At 58.0% G+C, this 27186-nt stretch overlaps 1 protein-coding gene across 2 annotated transcripts in view; it reads right to left on the reverse strand.

Annotated features, from left to right (window-relative positions):
- Positions 1–26651, reverse strand: part of Espn (espin) — a 35545-nt gene extending 8894 nt beyond the window's left edge. The window contains exons 1-10 of one of the 2 annotated variants that reach the window (XM_042672793.1): positions 26284–26651; positions 22961–23154; positions 12111–12297; positions 11830–12012; positions 11206–11337; positions 7580–7781; positions 6030–6304; positions 3467–3634; positions 3181–3376; positions 23–168 (exon numbers count right to left, since the gene is read on the reverse strand). In XM_042672793.1, coding sequence (XP_042528727.1) covers positions 23–168; positions 3181–3376; positions 3467–3634; positions 6030–6304; positions 7580–7781; positions 11206–11337; positions 11830–12012; positions 12111–12297; positions 22961–23154; positions 26284–26577 — 1977 coding nt within the window. In that variant the 5' untranslated portion in view covers positions 26578–26651. The remainder of the gene's footprint in view (positions 1–22; positions 169–3180; positions 3377–3466; positions 3635–6029; positions 6305–7579; positions 7782–11205; positions 11338–11829; positions 12013–12110; positions 12298–22960; positions 23155–26283) is intronic. The other variant, XM_042672792.1, reaches the window with a different exon arrangement.
- Positions 26652–27186: the final 535 nt, after the last annotated feature.

Here is a 27186-nt window from a genome sequence, read left to right on the forward strand (position 1 = left end):
GCCCTGCCGGCCCGGCGCCTACCTGGGAGGCTGGCTGCCCGCTGCCGGAGAACACTGTGGTCAGCCCCTTGCTCTGCGGGGTGGGCTTGAGGCTCTTGCCTGCCTTGATCTCAGCCAGCAGCTCTGAGTTGTCACCCGTTGGGGACATCATGTTGAAAGACTTGGTGCCTGCCCGCAGAAGAGGCGCTGGTTGGGGGCCGGATGGCATTGCTACCCCCCCCCACATGCCCCTTGACACCCCCTTCCCCAGATGCCCCTCTAAGCCGGGAAAGGTGGAGCCCTTTGGAGCCCCAAGGCAGGTCCTTGGATCTCAGGGTCCCCAGGGTCCCCCAGCTCCTGTCCATGGCAGCCCCTCCCCCCCTTACTCACTGGGTGGAAAGACCCGGCCTGGAGGCCTTTGGGAGCTCATGATGGCTCTGGGGCTGGCCCTGGAGACTCTGGCATAGGTCTCCGCCCAGCCACCGACTGCGGGCTCCAAAACACTACCCCGGGCCAAGCACTTGACCTTTGTCCCCGGTTCCCTTGCCCGGCCCCACCAGGGTGGAGTCTTCTTCTGGCCCTCTCCCCGCCTCAGCAAAGCCCAGTGACCCTTGGACTGAGCACGGGCGATCCTCTGAGGTCATAGATTCAGGACCCTGGCATTTTGGCACCCATCTGAACCCCCTCCACTCCCCCCCTCCAGACAGACGAGCAGGCACACTGATTGCAAGCGGGGGAGCACACTGATGGCGAAGCACAGCTCAGCTCTGAGGGACCCGGGAAGGAGGTGCTTCCTGAGGACAGCACACAGGAAGGAAGGTCAGGCAGGTGCGCATGCAAATAGCTGGGCATAGTTTGCATCTCCCCCCCCCCCCAAAAGCTGGCGGGCAGAGGTGAATGGGAGGGCTGTCTTTGGAACCCTGAAGAAGGGGTCAGGTCTGGAGGAAAAGCACAACATGGGCCAAAAGCACTTGGACATCAGGGCTGGCAATCCAGAGCATACCACAAAAAGAGGGGGCAACCGTGTGGCTGGCAAGATCCTCCACCAAGCACAGGGTGCTTAGGGGCACGTGCATGGGTGTGGTGGGAGAGAGGGACAGAAGTGGAGGGGGGACTGCTCCGGAGCATTAGATCCCCTGGCTCTGGCCCCGGCCTTCCCTTTCCTCAAGTCCCTGGCCCCCTCTGCGGTTTGCCCTGGGCAAGCCTTCTCCCGCACCCAGCGCCTTAGCCTCAGCTGGGAGCCTTGGCGAGCAGCTACTCACTCTTCCTGTTCCTCAGGACTCTTACTTCTAGGAACCGAGAGGAGAGAAGTGACAGAAAAGTTATAAGAGGGAGAGGGGCTGGGGGGGGGGGGAGACAGGGACAGCTTGGGAGGGCAGAAGGGGGGAGAGCAGAGGAGGAGTTTTCCTGTTCTTGTGCCGCTGGCACTGCCTGCTCTAGGGCCCCCACAGGGGTGGTCCCGCCAGCTCCCCGCAGGCTGCACAGGGGCATCTTGGCATTGGGGCTACTAGGGCACCCAGCCCAGCCTCTTCTGGGAAGGGCTATCTGTTTCCTTTCTTTTCCTAGGGTGGACCTGCTGTAAAGGAAAGAGAAAGGACAACTGATTTTAGAGCTAGGGCTCTGGCTCCATAAGGACCACTTTCCTAGTCAGACAGATGAAGCTTGGCGCGGAGCTCTGAGCATGCTCCCTGTGTTGAGGGACTGGTGAGGAAGGCACCTCTGTGGGCTGGGAGGGGGCACTGGTACCGTCCGAGACCTAGAGGGCAGGACAGTCCACTGTCCCACAGACCACAGCAGAAGCACTTGAGAATCCTGGTCACCAGTTTTGCTCTTAAAAAAAAAAATATCCAAGCTGGGCGCTGGTGGCTCACCCTGTATCCTAGCTATTCCAGAGGCTGAGATCTGAGGATCATGGTTGGTTCAAAGCCAGCCTGGGCAGGGAAGTCCGTGAGACTCTTATTTCCAATAAACCACTCAGAAAACCAGAAGTGGCACTGTGGCTCAAGTGTAGAGTGCTCGCCTTGAGCTGAAGAGTGCAGGGACAGTGCCCAAGCCCAGAGTTCAAGCCCCACAACCGACAAAAAATAAAAAATCCAGGGCTGGGAGGGTGGCTCAGTGGTAGAGTGCTTGCCTTGCATGCATGAGGTCCTGAGTTCAATTCCTCAGCACCATATAAGCAGAAAAAGCTGGAAGTGGCACTGTGGCTCAAGTAGTAGAGTGCTAGCCTTGAGCTGAAGAGCTGAGGGACAGCACCCAGGCCCAGAGTTCAGGCCCACAACTGGACCCCCCCAAAAAGAATTTTTTTAAAAATCCAGCTGTACTACACAAAAGGATGGAAATGTATTTATTACCTGATGAATGTAAAGGTAACCCTGCTGTATATCACCTCTAATACAGCAATAAAGTAATAAAAAAAAATATCCAGGTGGGGCTCCAATGGTTCACGCCTGTAATCGGAGCTACTCGGGGAGGCTGGGATGTGAGGATCGAGATTCCTGCCAGCATAGGCAGGAGAGTCATGAGTGCCAACCTTGAGCAAAAAAATATAAAAAGCTCAGAGGCTTCGCCCGGGCTCTGAGTTCAAGCTCTAGTATTGGCAAAATAAAAATAATAAAAATCCAGGGTCAGGGTGTAGCTCAGTACTAGTGTGTGCTTAGCATGTTTCAGGTTCCAAACCAGCCCCCTTCTCCCCCCCAAAAAAGACACCCAGGGAGTTGTGGTGAGGCCAGAGGCTCACCAGCGCGACCCCGGCGAGGCCAGGGACCCTGGCTGTGCTGTCTGAGGGCTCCTGCCGGCGCTAGCATGGAGAAGCAGCGGAAGAAACGAGGAGAGGGAGAGGAACTGAGCACAGAGGAGGGCAGGAAGGCTCACCAGGGGTCCTGCCTTCAAAAATTTGGTTCCACTCAGCTTTCCCCCGGGGGACCCCCACGCCGCTGGAGCTGGGACCCTCTCTAACCTACAGGAGAAGGCCCAAAGAGGGGAGTGGACTTGCCCAGGGCCACTGCAGTCCAGTCCTGCTCTGGCAGAAAATAAGGCAACCCCAGGCCAGCCCTTAAGGGTCCAGTAGGGGTAAGGGGCTGGCAGGAGGAGCGCGGAGGAGGGGGGGGGGTGAGCACTCAGAGCTGGGGAGGGGGCGGTGTCAGGGCTCCCCTCCCACTTAGCGGCCGGCGCCGCCCCCACCCTCCTCCCGCCCCTACTCACTGCCTGTGGACGAGGAGGAGCGGCGCTGCCCGCCGCCGGGGCCCGCGCCCTCGAGGGGCAGAGGCGGGGCGGGCGGCGGCGAGCTCCCCGCCTCGGGCAGGGGCGGCGGCGGCGGCGGTGGCGGGGGCAGGTCCCAGGTGGCCTTGGGGTCCGCGGCGCAGCCGTTCTGCACGTAGTTCCCGGGGAGCAGCGCGGCCTGCGGGGGAGCGGAGGGGCCGGCGGGTGAGGCGCGCGCCTCGGGCCGGGGCCCCGGGCGGCCGGCGGGGGCCGGCGGGCGCGCACGCACCTCCTCGCTGTGCGCCATGCCCCGGCGCGCGTCCGGCGGCTCCCCGGCGCAGCGGCCCAGCTGGCGGTAGTAGTCCCCGGTGCTGGGCTGCTTGCTGAGGGCGTGGGGCTGGCGGCCGGAGTCCTGCCTCCGCAGCCCGTTGTGGCGATCGCGATCGCGGGAGCTCGGCTGCGGGAAGACGGCGACCCTGGGCTCCGGCGCTGGTCCCGATCGCGCGCCCCCCTCCCTCGCTGGGGAACCGGGCGGGGCCGGCGGCCGTCGAGCGGGGCGGCCCGCCAGGACGCGAGGCGGCGCGCGGCGCGGGGCGGGATGGGGCGAGGGTCCCGGGGCCGCGTGGAGGGGCCAGCGCGGCCCACGCTGCAGGGAGGGGCTCTGGGCGCCGGCCAAGGGCCCCGGGCCCCGCTGAGGCCAGAAGGGGCGGACCGAGGGGCGGAGTGGCCAATCCGGACGCCAGGGGGAGCCGCAGACCCGGCCGGCGGCTCCCACCGAGGCCGGCCCGCCGGCTCGCGCCGCACCCCGCTCCCCGCGCGGGACCCACGCACGTCCCTCCGGGGGGGGGGGTGTCTCGGGCCCAGGGCCGCCCCGTCGAGGACCCAGCCCTGGCAGGCTCCGACTCTGCCCAGAGCCCGAGGCCGCCGGGCCCGGGGCTGCTCCTACCTGCGGCTGTGCCGGCGGCCCCCGCAGTGCACCTGGCGCGGGGGCGGCCCGGACCCGACACCTGCGTTACCAGATCCGCGGGCTCGGGTTACCGCCGGCCCGCGCGCCGCCCGCCTATGAGCTCCGCCGGCCTGACATCACCCGGCGCCCGCCAATCCCGGGCGGACCCCCCCCCCCCCCCCCCCCCCCCCCGCTCCGGCCCGGCCCGGGATGCTACAGGGGCGCAACGGCTCCGCCACACCTGGCTGGGACTGCGCCTGCCCCCGCCCCCGGCCAGGTGTGGCCACGCCCCCCGCCCGGCCCCGAGCACCCCGACCTCCGCGCCCTCCCCCGCCCTCGTTCTTGGAGAACCGACGCGGCCCTGACCTCTCCTCTTGGTCCCCACTCCCGGGTTCCGGGTCACGCCCCCGCCATTCCCTCCCGCATCTGGAAACCCTCGCCGCCGTCCGAGTAAGCGACACCACACCCGCGCCCAGGCCTCGGGTTTCAGGGGCGGCCGGGAGGGCTCGGGTGACAGAGCCGCGGCCGCCCCCCGCCGAGCCCGGCGCGCGCGCGGGGAGGGGCGGCCCGGGCAGAGTGGCCAGGCCGGGGGGCTGCAGTCCCCGCGTCCCCGCGGTGGCCTGGGACCCCCCCCCTCCGCACCCCGCTGACCAGGCTCACGTTGCAAGGAAACGCGACACGCTGGATTTGTTTTCTGGGGCAGGCGGCCCCCTCAGTACCCCGGAGCGCGGGCCCCACGACCCTGCTTCCTCCCGCAGCTCGGGCGCCCGCGTGGGGGGCGCAGCGGGCACACAAAGGGCCCTTTGTGGATGGCGCCTGCAGCTCGGCACGCACGCACTCCCTGAGGGGCGCCGGGGATCACAAGGATCTGGGCGTTTGGGCTCAGGGGTGAGCGCTGGCTTGGAGTGTCTGTCCCACGGCTTGGCCAGGGCCCATTCGCCAGGCCCGACGGGGAAAGTGGGCTGGTCCCAGGCCTCTGCAGCCCGCCCCCCCCCCCCCCACACACACACCTTTGGTCCAGAGATCAAAAGGGAATCGACTCTGGGATGGCAGGAAGTGGGCGAGCGCGCAGTCCCAGGGAGGCCGCCCAGTCCCGGGCCTCCTCCACCCAGTGGTCTGGTGACCTGTGGTCTGGCTCACCTGTGCAAATAGTACTGAGCTCCACCCCGACGAGGCCTGCCTGCGGCTGGGACTCTGGGGAGCCTGAGGGGTCAACACCCCATCCCTGGCCACCTGTGGTCTCGGGTTGTTCCCAGGCCAGCCTTAGTCCATCTCTTTGGGCCAATACATAGGACCCTCTCGACTTCCCATCCAGACTCCAGGAGCTGTCCGCCCCTCTCTTGCCCCCGAGGCTCTGCCAGCAGACCCTGGGTCCTCCTGCGCCCCACAAATCACCTGCACCCCTAGCTTGCACCCTTCCCGTTTGCTTCTCCCCACTGACTCCTCCACCCCCCAGAGCTCAGGCTGCAAGTGGGAGTGGCCTCAGCTTCTCCTCTGTCAGCAGTCCTGGCCACTGGGTGCTGGGTCCTGGTAGCATTCGTCCAGCTCCCTCGCCTCTCCCCCTAGCCCTCACTGGCAGGCCTTGCCAGGGGCATCTCCTATCTGGAAGACACATCCACCTGAGCCCACGGCTGTGGGCATGGGCGTGTCTGCAAGTCAGTCCACATTCATTCTGTCAATTCTGAGACAGCCCTGCACTCAACAGGCAGCACGTGCCAGCCCCCAGCTGCAGGCAGTGGCTTTGTCTTAGCCCCTTGAACTCAGGGTACAACCCTGAGCCTTCATGGGTCTGGGACCAGGACTTTCAACTCACTGAGTATGCCCTGGGTCCAGGGGCCGCCACCTGTGACCAGGATTCAGCCAGAAAAGCTTCCCTCCACCCACACACACATCAGCATAGTCCCACAGCTGGGAGGCAGGTCACTACCTCCTTCTTAAAGGTGTCCTTCTCCACGTGGCGGAGCTTGTTCTTGGTCTGCAGGTAGATGTCAGCTGCCAGCACCCCAGAAGGAGGCTTCGGAGCTGGGTAGCCTGGTGGTGGTGGGGGCATCTCAGAGCCCAGGGTTGGGGACGGCTGAGAGAACATGGGTGGAAATGGTTTCTTGCCCTGAGGCAGGCCCAGCTCCGGGTTCAACAGGTCCATGTAGCTCTGTATGTCTGTAGCCCTTGCACCCGGAAGCACTGGGGAAGCAGAGGGAAGACTGGATTTAGGAGTTTGCAGAGCCAGGCTTGGCTCATACTTGTAATCCTGACTACTCAGGAGGCTGAGATCTAAGGATCATGGTTGGAAGCCAGCCCAGTTAGAAAAATATCTGTGAGATGGGCTGGGAAGGTGGCTTAGTGGTAGAGTGCTTGCCTTGCATACATGAGGACCTGGGTTCAATTCCTCAGCACCACATAAGCAAAAAGAAAAAAGCTGGAAGTGGCGCTGTGGCTCAAGTGGTAGAACACTAGCCTTGAGCTGAAGAGCTGAGGGACAGTGCCCAGGCCCAGAGTTCAGGCCCCATGACCGGACCCCCCCCCCCAAAAAAAAAAAGAAAAAATCTGTGAGACTCATTTTCAGTTAACCCTCAAGAAGCCAGAAGTGGCACTGTGGCTCAAGTAGAGAGGCCAGCCTTGAGCTCAGGGACAGTGCCCAGGCCTTGGTACTAGAACCAAAGTAAAGTCCCCCACAACTAAGAATTCACACTATCTGGGGGCAAACTGGAAGGCAAAGCAGGCTCAGGACCCATACTTAGTATGGCCCGCTGTGGCCTCTGGCAGTGCTGGACAGCCCAATATTTATTGCAACCCTATATTTATTCCAGTGTGCGTCTGTTGGATGGAGAGGGGGCGGCCCTTCAGGGCAGATCTAGCAGAGCAGGTGGCAGGAGTCTGAATGGGCACACCCAACTTTGGCAATGCTCTTGGCCAGCTCTCTGCAGGCCTGCCACCTGGTGGCAGGAGGCAGACATTGCAGTGGATGGACACCTAGGCTCAGGGTGTGGTCTCAGTGTGTGTACACGCGTTGGTTGCTTTCTGAAGGTTTTGTGGATTTGTGTATTTTAACCTGTCACATTTGCTCATGATTCTCCATATTATGTGAATATGTGTGCACCAATCTGTGGACATGGGGTGTGTGTGCATGTCTGAAGTAGGGAAGCAGAAAGCTTTGTGCCTGTGTGTGATGTAGTAGACGTGTGCATAAATCGGCACAAGTCTGTTCGTGTGCCTTGCAGTCCTATGCACACTGTATGTGCACATGCTGAAGTGTGCACTACTGGATGTGACTAGGTGAGAAAAATGAATACTGTTCAGGGTGCATGTGGGTTTTGTGGGGCAGGGTATATATAAGAAGCTATGTATATATGTGTAGAATGCACATGAACAAGCCCCCTCCCTGTGTTTAAGGGCAGGATTCAGGAAGGAAGGCCTGGCGGACTGGTTCCCTCCTCTCTTCCCATCTGGCCCACTCACCTCGGGGAGGGCGTCGGTCCTTGATGCTGGAATGGGTGGACGAGCAGGAGTCATAGTTGGAGAGTGTGCTGGTGGGCGAGCTGAGGTCGAAGTTTGTTGGCTGGACTGACATGGTGGTGTTGGGCGAAGACATGCCAGAGTCAGGCTGCCTTGCCTCCAGCTCTGTGGATGGATCGCGGGACAGCACACGGTGCTCCACGCTCTGAAGGGGAGTCAGAGGAGCCGTGAGGGCCACCAGGCAGCCCACAGACCAGCGCCTACCCGACGAAGGTCCTGCCCAGACCGTGCGCTCACTGGGTGAGCTCAGCTCAGCCATTTCCCTCTCACATCCTTTTCCTATCGGAGAGCTGCAGGGTCTTCTCAGAAGCCTTGAGCCCAGCTTCCCCAAGCCACAGAACCTGAAGTCTCAGGAGACCTCTCTCAGACCCCTCCCTGCTCAGGTAGGTTGAGAAAGGGTGCTAGGCTGAACCTCCAAAGTGAAAACAGCTAGACACCAGGCTCTTCTTCCCTATCAGTAGGCAGAAGGCCTCTGCTCCAGTGCTTCTGTGGGCAGAAGGCTCAGGGGCTGCAGTGGGTTAGGGAAGAGGCCAGGAAGACTCAGCCCCGATTGCCTAGTTGAAAGCCTTTCCACCCCCACCAGCCCTGAATCTGCCAATTCCCAACACTAGAACATGGTCCGATTGTGTTCCGGTAGGCCCCTAGGAAAAGGGTGTGGCCAGAGTGGTCTAGCTGAGCTGCGATGGGCAGTACCCCCTTCCAATCAGTCTGCCTAGCCTGTCACCCTCCCTCCCCCTACGACTCTGACCCCCTCCTCTGGCTGGGAGCAGGCTGGGGCAGGGGCTCTGCTTACATTGCCCATGTTGTCCCCGTCGCCGGTGAGCCTGCTTGCTCCGCTGCCTCCTGCCCAGATTTGACTCCTCCCTGCCCCATGCCCCTCCCTGCCTGAGAAGTGTCACAGGCCCCTCGGGAGAGGGAGGCAGCCTGGTACCAGGTAACGGCTCTCGGGCGGCCACGCTCATTGGCCCTGTAATTAGGGGCTCTTCGGGAGTGTTTGCCTTTTCTGGGCCAGCATCCTTGGTGGCTTGGATCTGTCATTGCTGCAGCTGGGCCTTGCTTGGGTGAGGGGACCAGCTGCCCTCGACTACCCCACCTAGTTCAGGCCCTGCTGCCCACTCCATGAGCCCAGGGGGAGCCTCAGCACATGACTTGGGGACAGGCTGAAGGCTCTTTTCTTGGCCAACACTGCTGGGCACTGAGGGCATCCAGCCTTGTCCTCTTGGGTGACAGATGACAGAGACTGGGACATAGGAGCTCCAGTCTGGGACAAGGGCTTCAAATGTCCTCTTGCCCACTTACTTAGCTGTGTGACCTTCAACACTTGGCCTGCCCACTCTGTGGATGAATAACTGTGCTCCTTGCCCCATGAGTGTCAAAAACCGACAATAATAATTTAAAAGTGAGTGCCACCCATGGTACCCAGGAGAGTATTAATTTTATGGTAAAGATGACGTCACATTTGGAAGTGGTATCTGGCAGTCTGATGTATGGTGCTGGCACTGTATGATGGCCAGCAGTGGCAGCCTGGTAGGCTCTAGAAGGTGCTGGAAGGCCCTGGGCTCTGATCCACCTCTTGCAGCCACAGCACTGATACAGATTCTCTAAGCTGGAAGGAAGCCATCTTGGGTGCAAGGAAGAGTTTTTATAACTTCCACTGGGTTTAACACGCAGTGACTGGGTGCTCACTACCTGTGGACCACTAACATTCTGGGGGAAACCCTTTTGGGGAGAAAGTCCATCCTCTGATCTGTCTGCAGCCTCTGACCTCAGGACTTGCAGAACCCAGAACACATCCCCATGTGTTGGCTGGGGCTAGAGGCCATCTTCCAACTACCCTCCAGGCCTCACTTAGAAGCATGTCCCAAGGGGCTGGGAAGGTGGCTCAGTGGTAGAGCGCTTGCCTTGCATGCATAAGACCCTGGGTTCGATTCCTCAGCACCACATAAGCAAAAAAGAAAAAAGCCAGAAGTGGCACTGTGGCTCAAGTGGTAGAGTGCTAGCCTTGAGCTGAAGAGCTGAGGGACAGCACCCAGGCCCAGAGTTCAGGCTCCATGACTGACCCTCCCCCTCCCCCCCAAAAAGAATATTTTGGGCTGGGAAGGTGGCTCAGTGGTAGAGCGCTTGCCTTGCATGCATGAGGCCCTGGGTTTGATTCCTCAGCACCACATAAGCAGAAAATGCCAGAAGTGGCGCTGTGGCTCAAGTGGTAGAGCACTAGCCTTGAGCTGAAGAATTGAGGGACAGTGCCCAGGCCCAGAGTTCAGGCCCCACAATGGGGGGAGGGGGGGAGGAGAAGCGTGTCCCATGGCCAGGAGATATGCCTTGGAGCTGGTCAGCGTCTAAGGTCCATTCTCTTCCTCCTCTACTGCCTAAAGCAGGTGTTCCACCAGGTGGGGTGGAGCCCTGGATTCAGTGGCACCCACATCTTCACACCCCACTCCAAGGCCCTGTGCATCCCTTCACAGCTGAGTAACCATGATACAATAATTGACAAGAGTCACATGAGTTTCCAGCTATGAAGTAAGCAAATGTGTGGTGTAGTGGTTAAAAGGGAGTTCACACTAAGCAATTTGATGCACATCACATCTCTAATACTAGCCACTTGGGAGGTTGGAGCGGAAGGATTACAAATTCAAGTCAGCTCTGGACAACTTATCAAGATCCTGTCTCAAGTTTTTTTTTTTTAAGTAGGGGAAGCTGGAGGCACACTTCAGTGGTAGAGTACTGGCTTAGCACTTTTTTGTCCATTGTGGGACTTACACTTCTGTTTTTCTCAGTCATGAGCTTGAAGTCAGGGCCTGGGTGCTGTCCTTGAGCTCTTTTACGCAAGGCTATATCTCTATCACTTTGAGCCACAATGCCACTTCCAGTTTTTTGGCAGTTAATTGGAGATAAGAGTCTCATGGACTTTCCTGTCCAGGCTGGTTTTGAACAGTGATCCTCAGATCTCAGCCTCTTGAGTAGGATTATAGGCATGAGCTACCAGCACTCAGCTAGCCTAGCAGTCTTGATCCTAGATTCAGCTTTGTGTGTGTGTGTGTGTGTGTGTGTGTGCTGCATGCACTCCTTGTTGGCCCAGACTGCTAGGTTCTGCCATTTCCTGTCCAGGTGACCTTGGGTCACCCATAGAGTTAGTTTACCCATCTGTGAAACCGCGACACTAGGACTCCCTGCCTCAGAGGGTGGAGATGGCCATTAAATCAGCTAAAACACATGGGCAGGTGAAGGAACTGGGCCGGATCCCACAGCCTGTGTCTCTCGACTTCTCCCAGACTTACATCTTGTCAGGAACACTCTGGCCCTCCATGTTCCCCTTCCCCGAAATCCAGAGGCAAGCCCAAGGGCAGTGGCTCTCGCCTGTAATCCTCTGAGGATCGCGGTTCAGAGCCAGCTCGGGCAGGAACTGGAGGGAGCTCAGTTCCTGCCGGGAAGTGGTCAGGGGCACTTACCGTGTGTCACTTGGGCGAGGGCGCTGCCGTTCTGAACCAGTTTCCTTCTTGGTAAAAGGGTAAGACTCGGGTCTGGGGTGAGATGAGATCTGATAACAGAGGGCCTGCGCAGGGTCATACCATGTTCTCCACGGTGCGCAGGTAGCGGGTGCAGTGGCTGTGGCCGTTGTAGTCCGACAGGTCTGCGGCTGTGTACCCGTCACGGTCGCGGACGTCCAGCTCTGCGCCATTCACCACGAGTATCTGGCAGCACTGCCGGAGCATGCGGTGGGGACCCCTCTGTGAGCTGGGTCCCCACGTTCCGCGGGGGGCAGTGGGCAGCGGCCAGCAGCGGGCACCGTGACCCTCCCTGTGCCCCGCCCCTCCACCCAGACCGTTTCTGTTCCCTAGCCCCGCCCATCACCACCTTGGGCCACGCCCCTCTAGTTCTCTTCCATCTCGGCCCGCCCTGTCCCGAGGCCCCGCCCATTCCACCTTGGGCCACGCCCCTCTCTCATCACATGCCCTCCGTCCCTAGGCCACGCCCCAAGCATCGGACACGCCCCCGCAGAACCCTTCCCTTCCACCCAGCCTTCCTTGTCCCTAGGCCCCGCCCCTCAGGCTCCCCTCTCCTATCTAGGCCCAACCTGTCCCTAGGCCCCGCCCCCCAGGCGCTTCTCTTCTATCTCATCCCTCCCTGCCGCTAGGCCCCGCCTCACCACATGGCCCCGCCCCCCGAGCACCTGGGGGGGGGGGTGCCCTGACCTCGAGCTCCCCATTCTCCGCAGCGTCGTGCAGAGGGGTCCCGCCCCACAGGTCAGCCGAGATCTCGCCGCCGTGCAGCAGGAGCCAGCTGAGCACTTTGGCGTGGCCGCGGCTGGCTGCGAAGTGCATGGCAGTGGCGCCATCCTTGTCCTGCTCTGACAGGCTCACGTCGGCGCAGCTCACCTAGGTAGGGAAGGGCGTGGAGAAGGGCTCTGGCCAGACCCCGCCGGGCCCGTGCCGGCCCCGCCCCCGGGGCTGCCCTGACCCCCGCCCTCGCTCACCAGCCACACGATGACCGGGCAGTGGCCCATCTGCGCAGCGGCGTGCAGCGGGCTCATGCCGTCGTAGGCACACAGGTGCGGGTCGGCGCCGCACTCCTGCACCAGGTACTGCGTCACCTCCAGGTGGCCCTCCTGGCACGCCAGGTACAGGGGCGTGGCACCGTTCTTGGTTTGGGCATTCACTCCGCTGCGAATATGCGACACCATCAGGAGAGCCCTAGCTGCCTGCCGCCATGCAGAGCCACCTCACACCTTCTGTGTCAATTCGGGGAGTACTGGAGCTGTTCTCCTCACTGGCCTTCCTTGACTCCCTCTGGGTTTAGTTCTGTGCCACCCTCTCTCAGGGGACCCCTCTGATAGCCCTGTCCCACTGTCTGCCTGCGTGGGTGTGGATGTGCATGTGTGCCTGGACTGGGGCTTGAACTCAGGGCCTAGACACTGACCTTTAGTGCCCCCCCTGCCGCCGATGCTCTACCACTTGAACCACAGCTCTACTTATAGCTTTTTGGTGGTTAACTGGGGATAAAAGCCCCAGACTTTCAGGCCTGGGCTGGCTTTGTACCTTGATCCTCAAATCTCAGCCTCCTGAGTAGCTAGGATTACAGCCACTGTCACCTGGCTTAATTCTGAATTTCAGACAAACATCAAATCAAGTTTCAGGAGAGGCCCCACGTTGCCTGAGACATACTTGTGCCATGTCAAGGTTACCTGAACATCCTGGGTTTTATCATTGTTCTTGCTAATCTGGCAGCCTTATCAAGTGGCCTCAGGCACTGAGCACTTCCCTGGGTACTGTGGTACCAACACACAGGTTCTGCTTAAGGCCTCTTATCAGTCCCACTCTACAGAGGGGCAAGTAAGGGTAGTGACATGGAAACAAGTAGGATGCAGAGCCTGGCCTGCAGTAGGAGGAGCTAGGGAAGGGAAGGAACTTGTGGGGGTGGGGGTGGGTGCAAGTGGGAACTGTGCCTCAGGCCTGATGCTTCCCACATAGCCTGTGAAGCAGAGAACCAGCCCCATAGGTAGGAGGCTGCCAGGGGGGGACCTCAAAGCTGGCCTGGCCTCTAGGCTGATTGGCATAGACAGCCCAGCATGCAATTACCACAATGGACCACAAGGTGGAGCTGCGATCTAGCCCTGGTTCAAGGAGCTGCCCACCTCTCCAAGTCCAGGTAGGGAGGCTGCATCCTCAGTGCCCAAAACTCAACTCACATCCTCACCCTAGCTGCCTTCCCTACCCCCATACCTACCATACTCATCACCCTTCCCCCAGGCTCTGAGTCCAACTGCCCATCTGTATGCCATAAGTCCTCCTTCATCTGCCTATTCACCCACCCTCCCAGTACTTCACCAGGACTTAGACCTCCAACCCACCCATGCTCGCTTTCCCCTGTCCCCACACACAGTCCTCCCAGGAGACCTCTCCCTGTCCTGATGAGAGCCCATCTGTATCCCTGCTGGGCACCCACACAATCTCTGGTTTCTCCTTTCTCCTCAGGGTGGACAGTCCTCTCCGCCAACCCAGGGCTGCCATTTGCTCAGTTTGGTGCTCTCCAAGTCTGAGGGTAGCAAGCACCAAGCCTGGTTGTCTTTCAATATTCCACTCGTGTGAAGATCAGACTGGGAGCCAGGCACCAGTGCCTGACACCTGTAATTCTAGCTACTCAGGAGACTGATCTGACGTTGGAGGTTCAAAGCCAGCCCAGGCAAGAGAGTCCATGAGACTCTCATCTCCAATTAAACACCGAAATGCTGGAAGCAGAGCTATGACTCAAGTACAGCACCCAGCCTTGAGTGAAAAAGCTAAAGGAAAAATACCTAGCTCTGAATTCAAGGCCCAGTACAGATACCCAGAGAGAAAGGGGAGGGAGAGAGAGGGAGAGACAGAGACAGAGAGGCAGAGATGGAGACAGAGACAGAGAGAGACCGACAGAGAAAGGCAGACAAAGACAGAGAGAATGAGAGAGAGAGGGTACAGACTGAGTGTCTGGGTTGTACCTCAATCCGATAGCCTTGGCTAGCATATTCAAGGCCCTGCACAATAACAAAGGAGGATGGGTGGGTCATGCATCCTTCTGTAGATAGAAAACCCAGCCACCTGCCTCTCAGACACTGGCTGGCCCTGGGCCCCAGCCTCCAGGCCTGGGCCCCCATCGCCCCCACACATACCCAGGCTGGTGAGTCAGGAGCAGCCTGTTGAATATTTCATGACCAACACTCAGTGGCCTGAATTATTCACCCTGTAACCAAGGTACAGTGAGTCCTGGGGTCCTGGGGATGCAGGCTGGAGGGGCCAGTCCCAGGGCCCGTGGCTTCTCTCTGGGAGTGCCCAAGGCCAACCATGAGGACGGCCAGATACCTGTGGAGCCCTCCCCTCCCCGCCACGTGCCCAGCCAGCCTGGAAAGCAGCAACATCACAGCCCGCGGGGTGCCACTCGAGAAAGGTTCCCATTATGACTCGCGTCAGCCTTTGTACTCGCGACCCCTGTTTTGCAATCAAAGTCCCCTTCATGGGAAACACCAGGACATGAAGTGATCTGGGGGTGGGCTGTGGTGAGCAGCCAGGGGGTGGCAGCCTTGTTTTCTTCTCATTTGATTGAAGGCAAGAGGAAAGATGGCTCCCTGTCACTCACTGGTAATAGCGTGGCTTAACATAAGGGACAAAATACAGTTCCCATCCCTCAGGCCAAGCTGTGATGCACGTGACATATGCTTCTCTCACCAGTCCTCTAATAGTAGTGTGTGTGTGTGTGTGTGTGTGTGTGTGTGTGTGTGTGTGTGTGTGTGTGTATGTGTGTGTGTGTACCTGCTGGTCCTGGGGCTTGAACTCAGGGCCTGGGCACTGTCCCTGATCTTCTTTTGCTCAAGACTAGCACTCTACCACTTGTACCACAGTGCCACTTCTGGCTCTTTCTGTTTATGTGGTTCTGAGGAATTGAACCTAGGACTTCATGCATGCTAGACAAGCACTCAACCAGTAAACCACATTCCTAGCCCTGTGCCTTAGGTATTTTTGCTCAAGGCTAGTGCTCTACCTTTTAGCCACAGCTCCACTTCTGGCTTTTTGGTGGTTAACTGGAGATAAGAATCTCGCAGACTTTCCTGAACCCTACCTGGGCTGGCTTCAAACTTGATCCTCAGATCTCAGCCTCCTGAGCATCCAGGATTACAGACATGAGTCATGGGTACTAAGCTGCAGCGTGAAAGTTCCTGTCAGCCCCAGCCTCTTTCCTCTTAGGGCAAAATCATTATTATTCAGACTCTCTGTGGCCAAGCACTGTGACACACACTGGAAACAGGGAGGAAGCTGAAAGTGGGAAGGTGAGGGAGGGCCTGGCTTCTTCAGTGTTGCCACAAGCTGGTCCCCGGCTCCCCTCCCCTGCTCCCCCCCACACCGACTGCCCGCCTGTCCACAGGCCCCAAAGCCTCCCTGCCTCCAGCAGTCTATCCATCCTCACCTGACTGACTGATGGGTCCCTCCCTATCCATGCCTTCCCATTAAGCCCAGCTCCTTTGGCTTTTGTGCATACAGCAGGCTTCTCAAAAGTTACTTGCCTCAAACACACTCCCTCACATCTCTGCCACATAGTAAAAGACACCATGCTAACTTCCTTTGTGTGTGTGTGTGTGTGTGTGTGTGTGAGAGAGAGAGAGAGAGAGAGAGACACTGGCATGTGAACTCAATGACTCCCAGAGGCTCCACTTGCTTCATTAGCTGGTTCTCTACCACTTGAGCCACACTTCCAACCCTGCTTTTTGTTGGTTGTTTTGGAGATGGAGTTTTAAAGACTTTTTTTTGGGGGGGGGGGGGTCAGTGGTAGGGCCTGGACTCTGGGCCTGGGCGCTGTCCCTCAGCTCTTCAGCTCTACCATTGAGCCAGTGTCACTTCCAACTTTTTCTGCTTATGTGGTACTGAGGAATTGAACCCATGGCCTCATGTATGCAAGGCGAGCACTCTACCACTGAGCCACCTTCCCACCCAGACTTTTTTCTTTTTGTTGGTCGTAGGGCTTGATCTATGGACCTGGGCACTGTCTCTGAGCTCTTCAGCTCATGATGAGCTAGCCACTTGAGCCACAGCAAAGCTTCCTGTTTTCGCCAGGCGCCAGTGGCTCACGCCTGTAATCCTAGCTACTCAGGAGCCTGAAATCTGAGGATCACGGTTCAAAGCCAGCCCAGGCAAGAAAGTCCGTGAAACTCCTATCTTCATTAAACCACCAGAAAACCAGAAGTGGCGCTGTAGCTCAAGTGGTAGAAAGCTCGCCTTGAGCTGAAGAGCTGAGGGACAGCACCCAGGTCCAGAGTTCAAGCGCCACGACTGACAAAAAGCAAAAAACAAAAAACACCACCACCAACAACAACAAAAAACCTTCCTGTTTTCTGGTGGTTAATTGGAGATAAGAGTCTCATGGACTTTCTTTCCCCAGGCTGGTTTTGAACTGTGATCCTTACATCTCAGCCTCCTGAGTAGCTAGGATTATAGGCGTGAGCCACTGGTACCTGGCTTATAAAGACTTTTCTACCAGGGCTGTCTGTGAACTGTTACCCTCTAGGTCTCAAACCTTCTGAATAGCTAAGATGATAGGCCTCACCTCCTCGGTCCCAAACTCTGGACTCTTTGAAGACCCCACACTAAGCCATCCCTATTAGATTATGGCCTCTCAGGCAATGGGCATGTCAATTGTGTGTGTTTCTTTCTTCTTCTTGGGAAAAAAAAAAAAAGATGATAGGGATAAACTGTAACTATTAAGCAAGTCACCCTCTGATTACACAAAAGAATTGTGAGGTGTTTGTCAGGGTTGTTGGAAATCTCACATTAGAGCAGCCACAAAGGGCAGGGAGTGCTATCCACCCACCCACAGAGTCGGACTCGGGTCACAGAGGGACATTTCCCGCTGCCCTTGCTCACTGCCAATGACCTTGCCCTGAGGGAAACCAGGGAGGTTCCTGGGACCCACCAAGTACCCACCCATAGTGTCTCCTGCTCATGTTAAAAGCCTAGCTGGGCCAGCGCTGGAGGCTCACACCTGTAATCCTAGCTACTCAGAAGGCTAAGAACTGAGGATTGTATTTAGAAGCCAGCCGGGGCAGGAAAGTCCACGAGACTTATCTCCAACGAACAACCAAAAAGTTGGAAGTAGCACTGAGGCTCAAATGACAGCATACTAGCCTTCAGCAAAAAAGCAAAGCCAGAGTACATAAAAGGCCTAGGGTTCAAGCCCCACCGTTAGGCTAGCACTCTACCACTTGAGCCACAGCACCACTTCTGGCTTTTTCTGTTTATGTGGTACTGAGGAATCGAACCCAGGGTTTCATGCATGCTAGGCAAGCACCCTGTCACTGAGCTATGTTCACAGCCCAAAGGATTGGGTTGTATTGTTTGTTTGTTTTTTTAACTGTATTTTTTTGGTCTTTTCTTTTTCTGTTCTGGGGATGTTGCACTTGGTAGGCAAGCGCTTTGCCACTGAGCTACATCCCAGCCGGATCTCAGCCTCTGGAGTAGCTAGGATTACAGGTGTGGGCCACTGGCACCTGCTGACTTGCCTGTTCTATGGCCGTGCCTCATAGCAGAACTGCATGACTGACAGCTTCCTTTTTTTATTTTTATTTTTATTTTGTTGTTGGTCATGGGACTTGAACTCTGGGCCTGGGTTCTTTAGCTCAAAGCAAGCACTCTACCACTTGAGCCACAGCACCATTTCCGGTTTTCTAAATGGTTTATTGGAGATAAGACTTTCCTGCTGAGGCTGGCTTTGAACTGTCGCCCTCAGTTCTCAGCCTCCTGAGTAGTTAGGACTACAGGCATGAGCCACCAGTGCCCGGCTCAGCTTTCTTATGAGTCAACGCTCTGCTCTTCAGAGAGGCTTTCTCTGATCCCCTCCACTTAAAGCACTCATCACTCCTGAGTTATCTTGTTCCTTTACCTCACTCATTCATTCACACATTCATTCATTCGCTGCACACATGGACTAGGATGAGGAGCAGGCATCTGAATGGGGTACCAGGTGTGAGTTCTCCACCGTCTCTTCTACTTGCTCCCTAAGACTTCCTGGAAAGCCACTCGTACTACCTCCCCATTGCTGATGGCCAGGCAGGTGCTCCGATGCTATCTGTTGAGCCATTCGAATATACATAAGTGAGGCAGAGAAGGAGCTAGAACTGGAGCTTCAGCCTTGGAGGGCATAATGAGACCACTAGTCAGATGGGCACCCGGAAGCACAGAAGGGGAGTTTCATCTAAGGCCACAAGCAGTGGGTTGTAAGCAGAACCAGACAAGACATGTTGTTTTTTTTTCTCCTCCCTTTTTTCCCCCTTGACTCCTCATTCATTCAACAAACAAAGGTTCAATGCATATCAGGCACTGAGCATACAGAGCGGGAAAGATTAAAGTCTCTAGCCTTGTTAGTCAGAAGGGACAGACAGTAAGAAGACAAGTGAATAGAAGGCACTGCCTGCTCATGATTGGGGGGCGGGGGGGGGCCAGGCCAGCTGGGATTGAGTGTGGTGGGGGCAGTCTAGGGTCTGAACAGGCTCAGCTGGCCTTGCTGGGGTGAGATCGGAGCAGAGGCTGAAGGAAGCCAGGCTGCTACTGCAGCTCCAACAGTTCTAGGCCAAGGGAATGGCCAGGGCAAAGCCACACAGTGTGAGCTATTGGAGGAGCAGCACACTGGCCAGGGAGAAGCCTTAGAGTAGACTACAGAGAAAGCACAGTTGGAAAGCACAGAGCCAGAAGGGAAGGGAGGGTCTCTAGGCCCCGGTAATGAGGTGGCCTGCCCTGTTTCTGTGTTAGGAGTCTGACGTGTGTGTGTGTGTGTGTGTGTTGGTACTGGAGGATGAACTCAAGCCATGGGTGCTGTTCCTTAGCTGTTTTATTCAAGGATCATGGTTCAAAGCCAGACAGGACAGTAAAGTACCTGACACTCTTACCTCCAACTAGCTACCTAAAGGCTGGAAATGGAGCTATGGCTCAAAGTAGTAGAGTGCTACCCTTGAGCAAAAAGCTCTGGGGCAGTGCCCAGGCCCTGAGTTCAAGACCCACAAGTGACAGAAAAATAATTGGACCCGGGGCTGGGAAGGTGGCTCAGTGGTAGAGCGCTTGCCTTGCAAGCATGAGGCCCTGGGTTCGATTCCTCAGCACCACATAAGCAGAAAAAGCCGGAAGTGGCGCTGTGGCTAAGTGGTAGGGTGCTTGCCTTGAGCTGAAGAGCTGAGGGACAGCGCTCAGGCCCAGAGTTCAGGCCCCACGATCGGCAAAAAGAAAAGAAAAGAAAAATTGGATCAGCTGATCTTCCAGCTTGATGTGACTGGCCGAACCCAAGGACTCAGACCCCCAACCAAGCCTTAAATCTCAGTTGAAGCCGGGCTCTTGTGCAGCAGCTAAGACCCCAGGGCAGTCCGTGGCAGACATTGAAAAGGTAGAACAAGCAGAAGGAAGTTTCTGGATCTGAGGACTACTCTGAGAGGTGCTGGGAGACAGTGAGGGCTATCTGCTCCCGGCTCCTCCTTAATCCTGGCTGGGGATCCAGGGCCCCCGTCCCCCCACCAGCCACTAGGGCCTGCCCAGGAGGGTCAGCCCCCTCCACTCTGTCTCTCTCTGACTTAAGACCCAGCCCCTATGAGCTCCATGCCCACAGCTCTGTGCAATGGGTTCAGAGGTAGGGGGCCCTTTGGGTAGCACTCCCTGCCCCCGAAGGTCACTGAGGTCAGCCTTGTGCTGGGAAGATCTGGCGCAGTGAGCTGGGATAGACTAGGGATGGGGAGAACGGCACAGGGTGTTCCTGCCTCCCCCAGCCTTGTGCGACACCCCAAGGCACAGCCCTGGCATGAGCCAGCTCTCCCCTGGAGCGTCCAGCCCTCCAGCTCCTCGGCTGTTTGTCACTGCTCGTGGTCACTGACAGCCTCCTGGGATGGGATCGAGTTTCCTGCTGGTAGGCATGGGCGCCTTCCTCCCTCACCAGCTACCAGGGAGAGAGCTGAGGCCTCGTGAATAATTCACACTTCACAGTAGGCCTGGGAGGCTCAGGAGAGCATGAAGCCATGGGCTCCTAGCCGGGCTGCCTGTGTCTTCTGATTGGACCCTGTGGCCTGAGGCAGTCCGGCCTCTGCCCTCCCCGGCTCCTGCTCTGTTATCCACAGCCCTGGACAGCAGGAGCCACCGCCTGCCCCCCACAAGGCTAAGTGTATAGACCTCGACCAAGCCGAGCCTGGCAACTACACAAAGCACCTCCTTATCAGCTGTGTCCTGCTGCTGTGGAACCCATAACTCAAGGCCTCCACCTACTTCTCCGAGATTCATGGTGACTTCTAGAGGCCTGGCAGCCCATCGGCCAGACCATCTGCTGCAGAGATGGCACTAGGACCCAACTATATCCAAAACTTGGCATCGCCTGGGAGGGGAAAGGGGCTTTTAAGCCTGGGGGTTCACAGTACAGGCTGAGTCTTCCCGAGGCTCAGGATCCCCAATCTGTGGAGGCTTCCAGGTCCTAGGCCCTAAATTCTCAGGGACAGTTTCCAAGCCCTCTTGGTTCACACGGCTGAGCTCCATTGGCTCCAACCTCAGCCAGGCCACTGGGCAGGCTGTGTGGTGGGCAGGTTGGCAGGCATGGAGCACTTCTGGACAGGCTTATCAGAATCACGGCCACTGGACTTGATGGTGCGTCAGAGTCCCGTGTGCCAGGACCCAATCGGAGGGCTTAACAGGAGTCTGAGCCGATGCTTCCCACAGCTGCTGATGGTGCTGGGTCTGATCCTGCCCTCCAAGGTCTCTGAGGCCTTCCAACTCTAAATCCTATGGACTGTGATATGCCCAACCCCTCTCCCGTCTGGACACAGAGAAATTACACCTCAGTAGCCTTCAAATGGCTGTGAAGAGCACCTCACTGTTGATGAACAGCTGGCCGTCCCACAACCGGAGAAGCTCAGCCAGAAAGATAGAATTAGGCTTATTCTCTCTGTCTTGAGCAGGGGAGACCACTGCAGCGCAGCCTGCAGGACTGCAAGGTGGTTCTGTATCCACACCCATGCCTCAGCCCACAGCGTCCAGCTCCAGCCTGCTGCCTGGTGACCAATGGCCAAAGCATCCTTGGGAATGGATGAGTGATGGGTGAAATTCTCTCTCTCTCTCTCTCTTTTTTTTTTTTGTGGGTCATGTGGCCTGAACTCTGGGCCTGGGCGCTGTCCTCCCTCAGCTCTTCAGCTCAAGGTGAGCGCTCTACCACTTGAGCCACAGCACCACTTACGGTTTTCTGGTGGTTCACTGGAGATAAAGAGTCTCACAGACTTTCCTGGCAGGGCTGGCTTTGAACCGTGACCCTCAGATCTCAGCCTCCTGAGTAGCTAGATTACAAGTGTGAGCCACTGGTGCCCAGCTGGTGAAACTCTCTTACCTCCAAGCTGCTCTTCCCCTGAGGAGACCTACAAGGGTCACTGGCTAGTGCCCTCATCTGGCTCAGGTCCCTGGTGGCCACTGGCAGCCCATGTCCTCAGAACCCCAGGTCCCATCTCCCTTAGGCACCTAGGCCTGAAATCCTCCTGGGACTCTGCTTTTTGGCGAGCCCCACCCCACCCCACCTGGGGAGCTCCCAGCCTCGCCGGCTAGACTGCTTTCTCTGCGCAGCCATTCAGGCCTGGGCCTCCCAATGTGCACTTCCTCCTCCCATGGTAATGAGAGTGGCCCAGGAGCACAGAAAGGAAAACAGCTCTCCTGATTGCTGGGCCACAGCTCTGGGAAGGACCGGGAGGACAGCGCTCCCTGGCCTCCTTGATAGCTGATGTGGCCCCTCCTCTACCTGCTGGACTGGGTAGGGGTCTAGGGGTACTCCTGCCCCTGCCACACCACTATGACTTGGTTTTCAAGTAATCATAGAGCAGAGCTGGAGAGAGCCACCTGCTTGCTAGAGGCTGGCAGGTTCCTTGGAGGGGAGCAAGTGGCTTTGGCTTGTGTATGCAGCCTCCTAAGCCCAGATACGTTACTGCCAGGGATTCTGGAGGAACCCTGCTGGTAAAAGCCTGAAGTGAGTAGCTGGGGGACCCCAAAAGGGCTTCTAAGAGAGGAGAAATTCCAGCTTGGGCAGGAGCTGTGTTAGGCGTGGACCAGGATGACCACTGGAGCAGTCATCCTCCTGGAATACTGGACAGACGTAGCCGACTCTAAGCATTTCCCAGAGCCCTGGCTACCGTATCCAGAGACTCCGTTAAGAGTGAGGCCAATGGGCTGGGAAAGTGGCTCAGTGGTAGAGTGCTTGCCTTGCATGCATGAGGCCCTGGGTTCAATTCTTCAGCACCTCATAAGCAGAAAAAAGCCAGAAGTGCCGCTGTGGCTCAAGTGGTAGAGCACTAGCCTTGAGCTGAAGAGCTGAGGGACAGCGCTTAGGCCCAGAGTTCAGGCGATGACCGACCAAAACAAAAAAAGAGTGAGGTCAAGCAGGGCACCGGTGGCTCATGCCTGTAATCTTAGCTACTCGAGAGGCTGAGATCTGAGGATCATGGTTCAAAGCCAGCCCTGGCAGGAAAGGCCCCGTGAGACTCTTATCTCCAGTGAACCACCAGAAAACCCGAAGTGGCTCTGTGGCTCAAGTGGTAGAGTGCTCACCTTGAGCTGAAGAGCTGAGTGAGGGACAGTGCCCAGCGCTCAAGCCCCATGACCGGCAAAAAAAAAAAAAAAAAAAAGAGTGAAGTCAATGGTGGCTGGGAGCATGGTTCAAGGGGTAGAGCACCTGGCTAGCAAGCAGGAGGCCCTGAGTTTAATCCCAGCTTGGGGGTTACAGCTCTGAGGCAGAGCCCTAGTAAAGCCTATGGAGCAGGGCTCTGGGTTGGATCTCAGCCCCCAAATCAAGGACAGGACTCCTTACTCAGGGTGGTGTTGCGCAATGAGCCTCAGGGAGGGGAAGTCTCCTTTGGCCGCGGCGTAGTGGATGGGCAGGGCACCGGTGTCTGTGGTCATGGCAGGGTCCCCGCTGCCATGGCGCAGCAGCCAGTTCACCACCTCAGGGTGGCCAAAGCGGGCAGCCAGATGCAGGACTGTGGCACCAGAATTGTCTTTGTCCTGTGAGGAGAGAGACGGTTAAAGCCCCACAGCCTGAACCTGCTCCAGCACTGGGTCAGTCTCCTTCAAGCAGAGGACAGCCCTGTCTCCTCCGCACTTCCCAGAAAGGAACGGCTAGGCCCAGCGCAGCAAGGTTTCAGGGAATTAAGCTGATCCCTGGATTTCAATCCTTGCTTCTGTCTTTTGATCTTTGACCCTCAGTCCATACACAGCAGTACTGTATGGGCCTTCAGCAGTGTTCTGGGCATGACTGAGTGAGTGGTGCCTGCACATAGCACCCTGAATCCTAATAAGAGCCCCCACTCCAGGCCCAGGGCCACAGGCTGAAGACATCTGCAGAACGAGTGTGTCTTGACACACTCAGAAGCGTGGGAGCCTGCCCCGCCCCAGGCTAGTATCAGGACCAGGGAATACTCTGCCTCCCACCCGCATGCCTCCTCATCCTCCTTTCCCAGAGAGCTCGACCTCGGTACATTCCAACAACCCAGTACAGGAACAGGCAGCTCTCTCCTGTGGCTCGCACGCAGTCTGCCCTGTACCCAGTCTCAGGAACAAGCTGTGTTCTTATTGTGTGGAGGAGGAAATTCGTGGGTACTGATGGGGAGGGCCTAGGGTAGTCTGCCAGCGTGGAGGCCCCTGGGAGGAGTGCCCCCCCCACAGGTGCCCTCCCACAGGTGCCCCAGGACTCTTGGGTCCACAATGCTGAATGACTGTGTCCCGTGTGTGCTGTTAGAAGGTGGGGCTGCACATGGTACCTATGTAGTGGTCAGAATGGCCAAGAATCCAGCCCTTCAGACTGAGGCTGGTACATCTGGGAAAGTAGGCACTGTTTTAGAATTAACCGATTGGCTGGGTGCTGGTGGCTCATGCCTGTAATCCTAATCACACTGGAGACTGAGATCTGAGGATCAAGGGTCAAAGCCAGCCCAGGCAGCCAAGTCTGTAAGACTCTCTACAATAAACCATCAGAACAGGAAGCAGAGCTGTGGCTCAAGTTTTAGAGTGCCCTTCTTAAGCAAAAGGCTCAAGGAGAATGTCCAGGCCCTGAGTTCAAGTCCTAGTACTGACACACAGAAACAAACAAACAAAAAAAACACCTAGCTCTTGGGGCAACGGAGAGGTGGGGAGAGGGGAGGAGGCTGGGCAGCAGTGAGAGGTGGACATGGTCCACTGGGAGTGGAGAATCGAAGCCTCTCTGTCACTCGGGGAAGGGCACCGTGGGGAGAGACGTGGCCAAGTCAGCAGGAGTTGGCCAGATAGAGTGAAGAAGGTGAATCTCAGTGGGAAGAAGACAGAGCATCCTTCAAGGAGGAAAAGGCAGAGGGGAGCTGGAGCTGTGAGCACAATATCATCAGAAAGGCTCTGGGAAGGGGGTGGGATTATGGGGCAGGAAATAAATGGCCCACAGGAAACTGACACAAACCCTGAGAACTCTCCTGTGCGCTGGACACATGGCCTGCTCCCGTTCTCCCGAACCAGGGATGGCACTGGCTAGAGATGATTGGAGCAAGATCATGGTGAAACGAGCCGCAGTTCTGTCTGTGTGTGTACAAGCGTGCACGTGCGCATGTGCCAGTACTAGGGCTTGAACTTAGGGCACGGATGCTGTCCGTTAGCTTTTTCACTCAAGGCTAGTGCTCTACCATTGTGTCACAACCCCACTTGCAGCTTTGTGCTGATTGATTGGAGATAAGAGTCACACAGACTTTCCTGCCCAGGCTGGCTTTGAACCTCAATCCTCAGATCTCAGCCTCCTGAGGAGCTAAGATTACAGGTGTGAGGCACTGGTACCTGTGGAGCATCTTTTCTTGAGCTCCATTCACCTTGGGGGCTGTGGGTCTGAGGCTCCAAGGCAAAGACCCTGGCCTCCAAAGGCTCTGGCCTGTCTCTGGGACATCACCAGCTGGGGTAGGCCTCCAGAGCTAGATGTGCTGGGATCCAATCTCTCAGAGGTGGAGTGGGGGGGGCCAGGGATCAAGGTCCTCCCTCCCCCTTCTGACTCTAGCACCAAAGCCTACTCGGGTTGGAGTGCAGAACTCTTGATAAGCTGGACACAAGGCCGCTTGTTCCTTCTCTCTCCTCTGCAGTGGTAGGGAGGCTACCGGCCAGAGCTAGACACCAGGTTTAGGGAGAAAGAGTTCAGGGAGGAGGGGGAGGAGGGGCAGGAGGGGGAGGAGGAGGGAGAGAAGGAGGAGGAGGAAGAGGAGGAGGAGGAGGAGGAGGAGGAGGAGGAGGAGGAGGAGGAGGAGGAGGAGGAGGCAGCGGTGGCTTCTGGCCAGCAGAGGACTTGGGGATCAGCCATGTGGCTGGGAACTCCTGATAATTGGGAACCCCTGATAACAGGGCCAGTGAGGCGATACAGCATCTCTCAGAAGGGATGAGAAAGCGGGGTGAGGGGGATCTTATCTCCTGAAGGCAGGAGGTGGGGGTAGGGTAGGCTATTGTTTGGGGATGGCACAGCAAGCCAGCTTAGAGTTGCCCCAAATCTCCAGCTAACCCTGTGGTCCTTATAAGTGGAAAATCACTTCTGCTTCCTCCCCCCCCCCACTGGTTGCCCCAGCAACCACAATATCAGCCTAAAGAGACCCTCTAGGCCTGGTCCAATGGCTGCCACCCAACCAGAGCCCCGACCCCTGGCTTCTCTGCCACTCTATCCAGGGGGCAAGAAGCTGTGCACCTCAGGGCTTGGCGCTTCCTGTTCCCGGTGCTTAGAACGCTCAGATCTTCCCACCCACCAGCTCTCTCCCCCGAGGTCATTCAGGTGACATCTTGGGGCAAGAAGACTGAGGCATCATGAGAAGCAACTGAGATCTGGAAGGCCCAAAGCGACCAATACCTTTGGTCCCTGTCCGTCCTGGGTCTAAGTCTGGGGCAGTGGGGCTCTGCCCACCCCCCCCTTCAGACTTGGTCTGATTCTTCACCACCCTCACCCCAAACTCCTTCTAACCTTCTCCCAGGAAATACCAGCCCCGCGGAGCCCGGGTCCCCCGTTTGTCACCAGATGCTCTTTCCAGGGAGCCCCTGTCTAGGAAATCCGTGCGGGACTCGGCCGGGCCAGGGGCACCCCACTTCATCCACCCAGGGCGTGTGTTCTGGGAGACTCGGTCCCGAGCCCTCTCCCGGACCCACCTGCACTCTGCAGCCGACCTGCGACAGTAGCCACTGCAGGCAGGCGAGGTGGCCGGTGGCGGCGGCGTCGTGGGCCGGGGTGGCGCCGTTGCGGGCCCGGGCCCCGGCGGGCAGCGCGGCCTCCTCCACCAGGAAGCGCAGGCAGTGCAGCTGGCCGGCGCGCGCGGCGTGATGCACGGGCAGCGCGTCCAGGGGGTCGCGCAGCGAGGGCCCCAGCAGGCCGGCGGCGTGCAGGGACCGCAGCACGTCCAGTTCCCCCTGCCGGGCGGCCTGCAGCGCCTGCTCCAGCGCCATGGTGCGCTGCCACCCCGCGATCACTGCCTTCCCGGGGGCCGCATGCGCCCGGCCTCCCGCGGCGCCGCCGTCGGAGATGCGGGACCCGAGGGGAGCAGCCGCGGGCCGGCTCGGCGCTGCCGGTGCTCCTCTCAGCCTCGGCTGCACTCCGTGAGGGCGTCGGCCTCTGGCCCGGGCCACGCCCCCGCCACGCCCCCAGCCCTGATCCCTCGGCTTCGGCCAGGGCCCCGCCCCCCCGCCCCGCCACGCCCCCAGCCCTGATCCCGCCCTGGCGTCCCGCTGCCACCTGGCGCTGCACAGTAAGTTTTTGTTGTTTTCTTTTGTGCCAGTCTCAAAACTTGCACTCAGAGCCTGGGCGCTGTCTCTGAGCTTTTTCACTCAAGTCTGGCGTTCTACAACTTGAGCCACAGGTCCACTTCATGGACTTTCCTTCTTGGGCTGGCTTTGATCTTCAGATCTTCAGGTCTCTGCCTCCTTAGTAACTGGGTTTACAGGCATGAATCACCAGCGCCTGGCTGCTGGTTGTGTGTGTGTGTGTGTGTACGTGTACCAGTACTGGGGCTTGATCTCAGTGCCTGAGCACTGTCCCTCAGCTTTTTCACTCACGGA

This window comes from Dipodomys spectabilis, unplaced genomic scaffold (assembly GCF_019054845.1).
Source record: "Dipodomys spectabilis isolate Male_0828 unplaced genomic scaffold, ASM1905484v1 ptg000772l, whole genome shotgun sequence".
In the NCBI taxonomy this organism is placed as follows: domain Eukaryota; kingdom Metazoa; phylum Chordata; class Mammalia; order Rodentia; family Heteromyidae; genus Dipodomys; species Dipodomys spectabilis.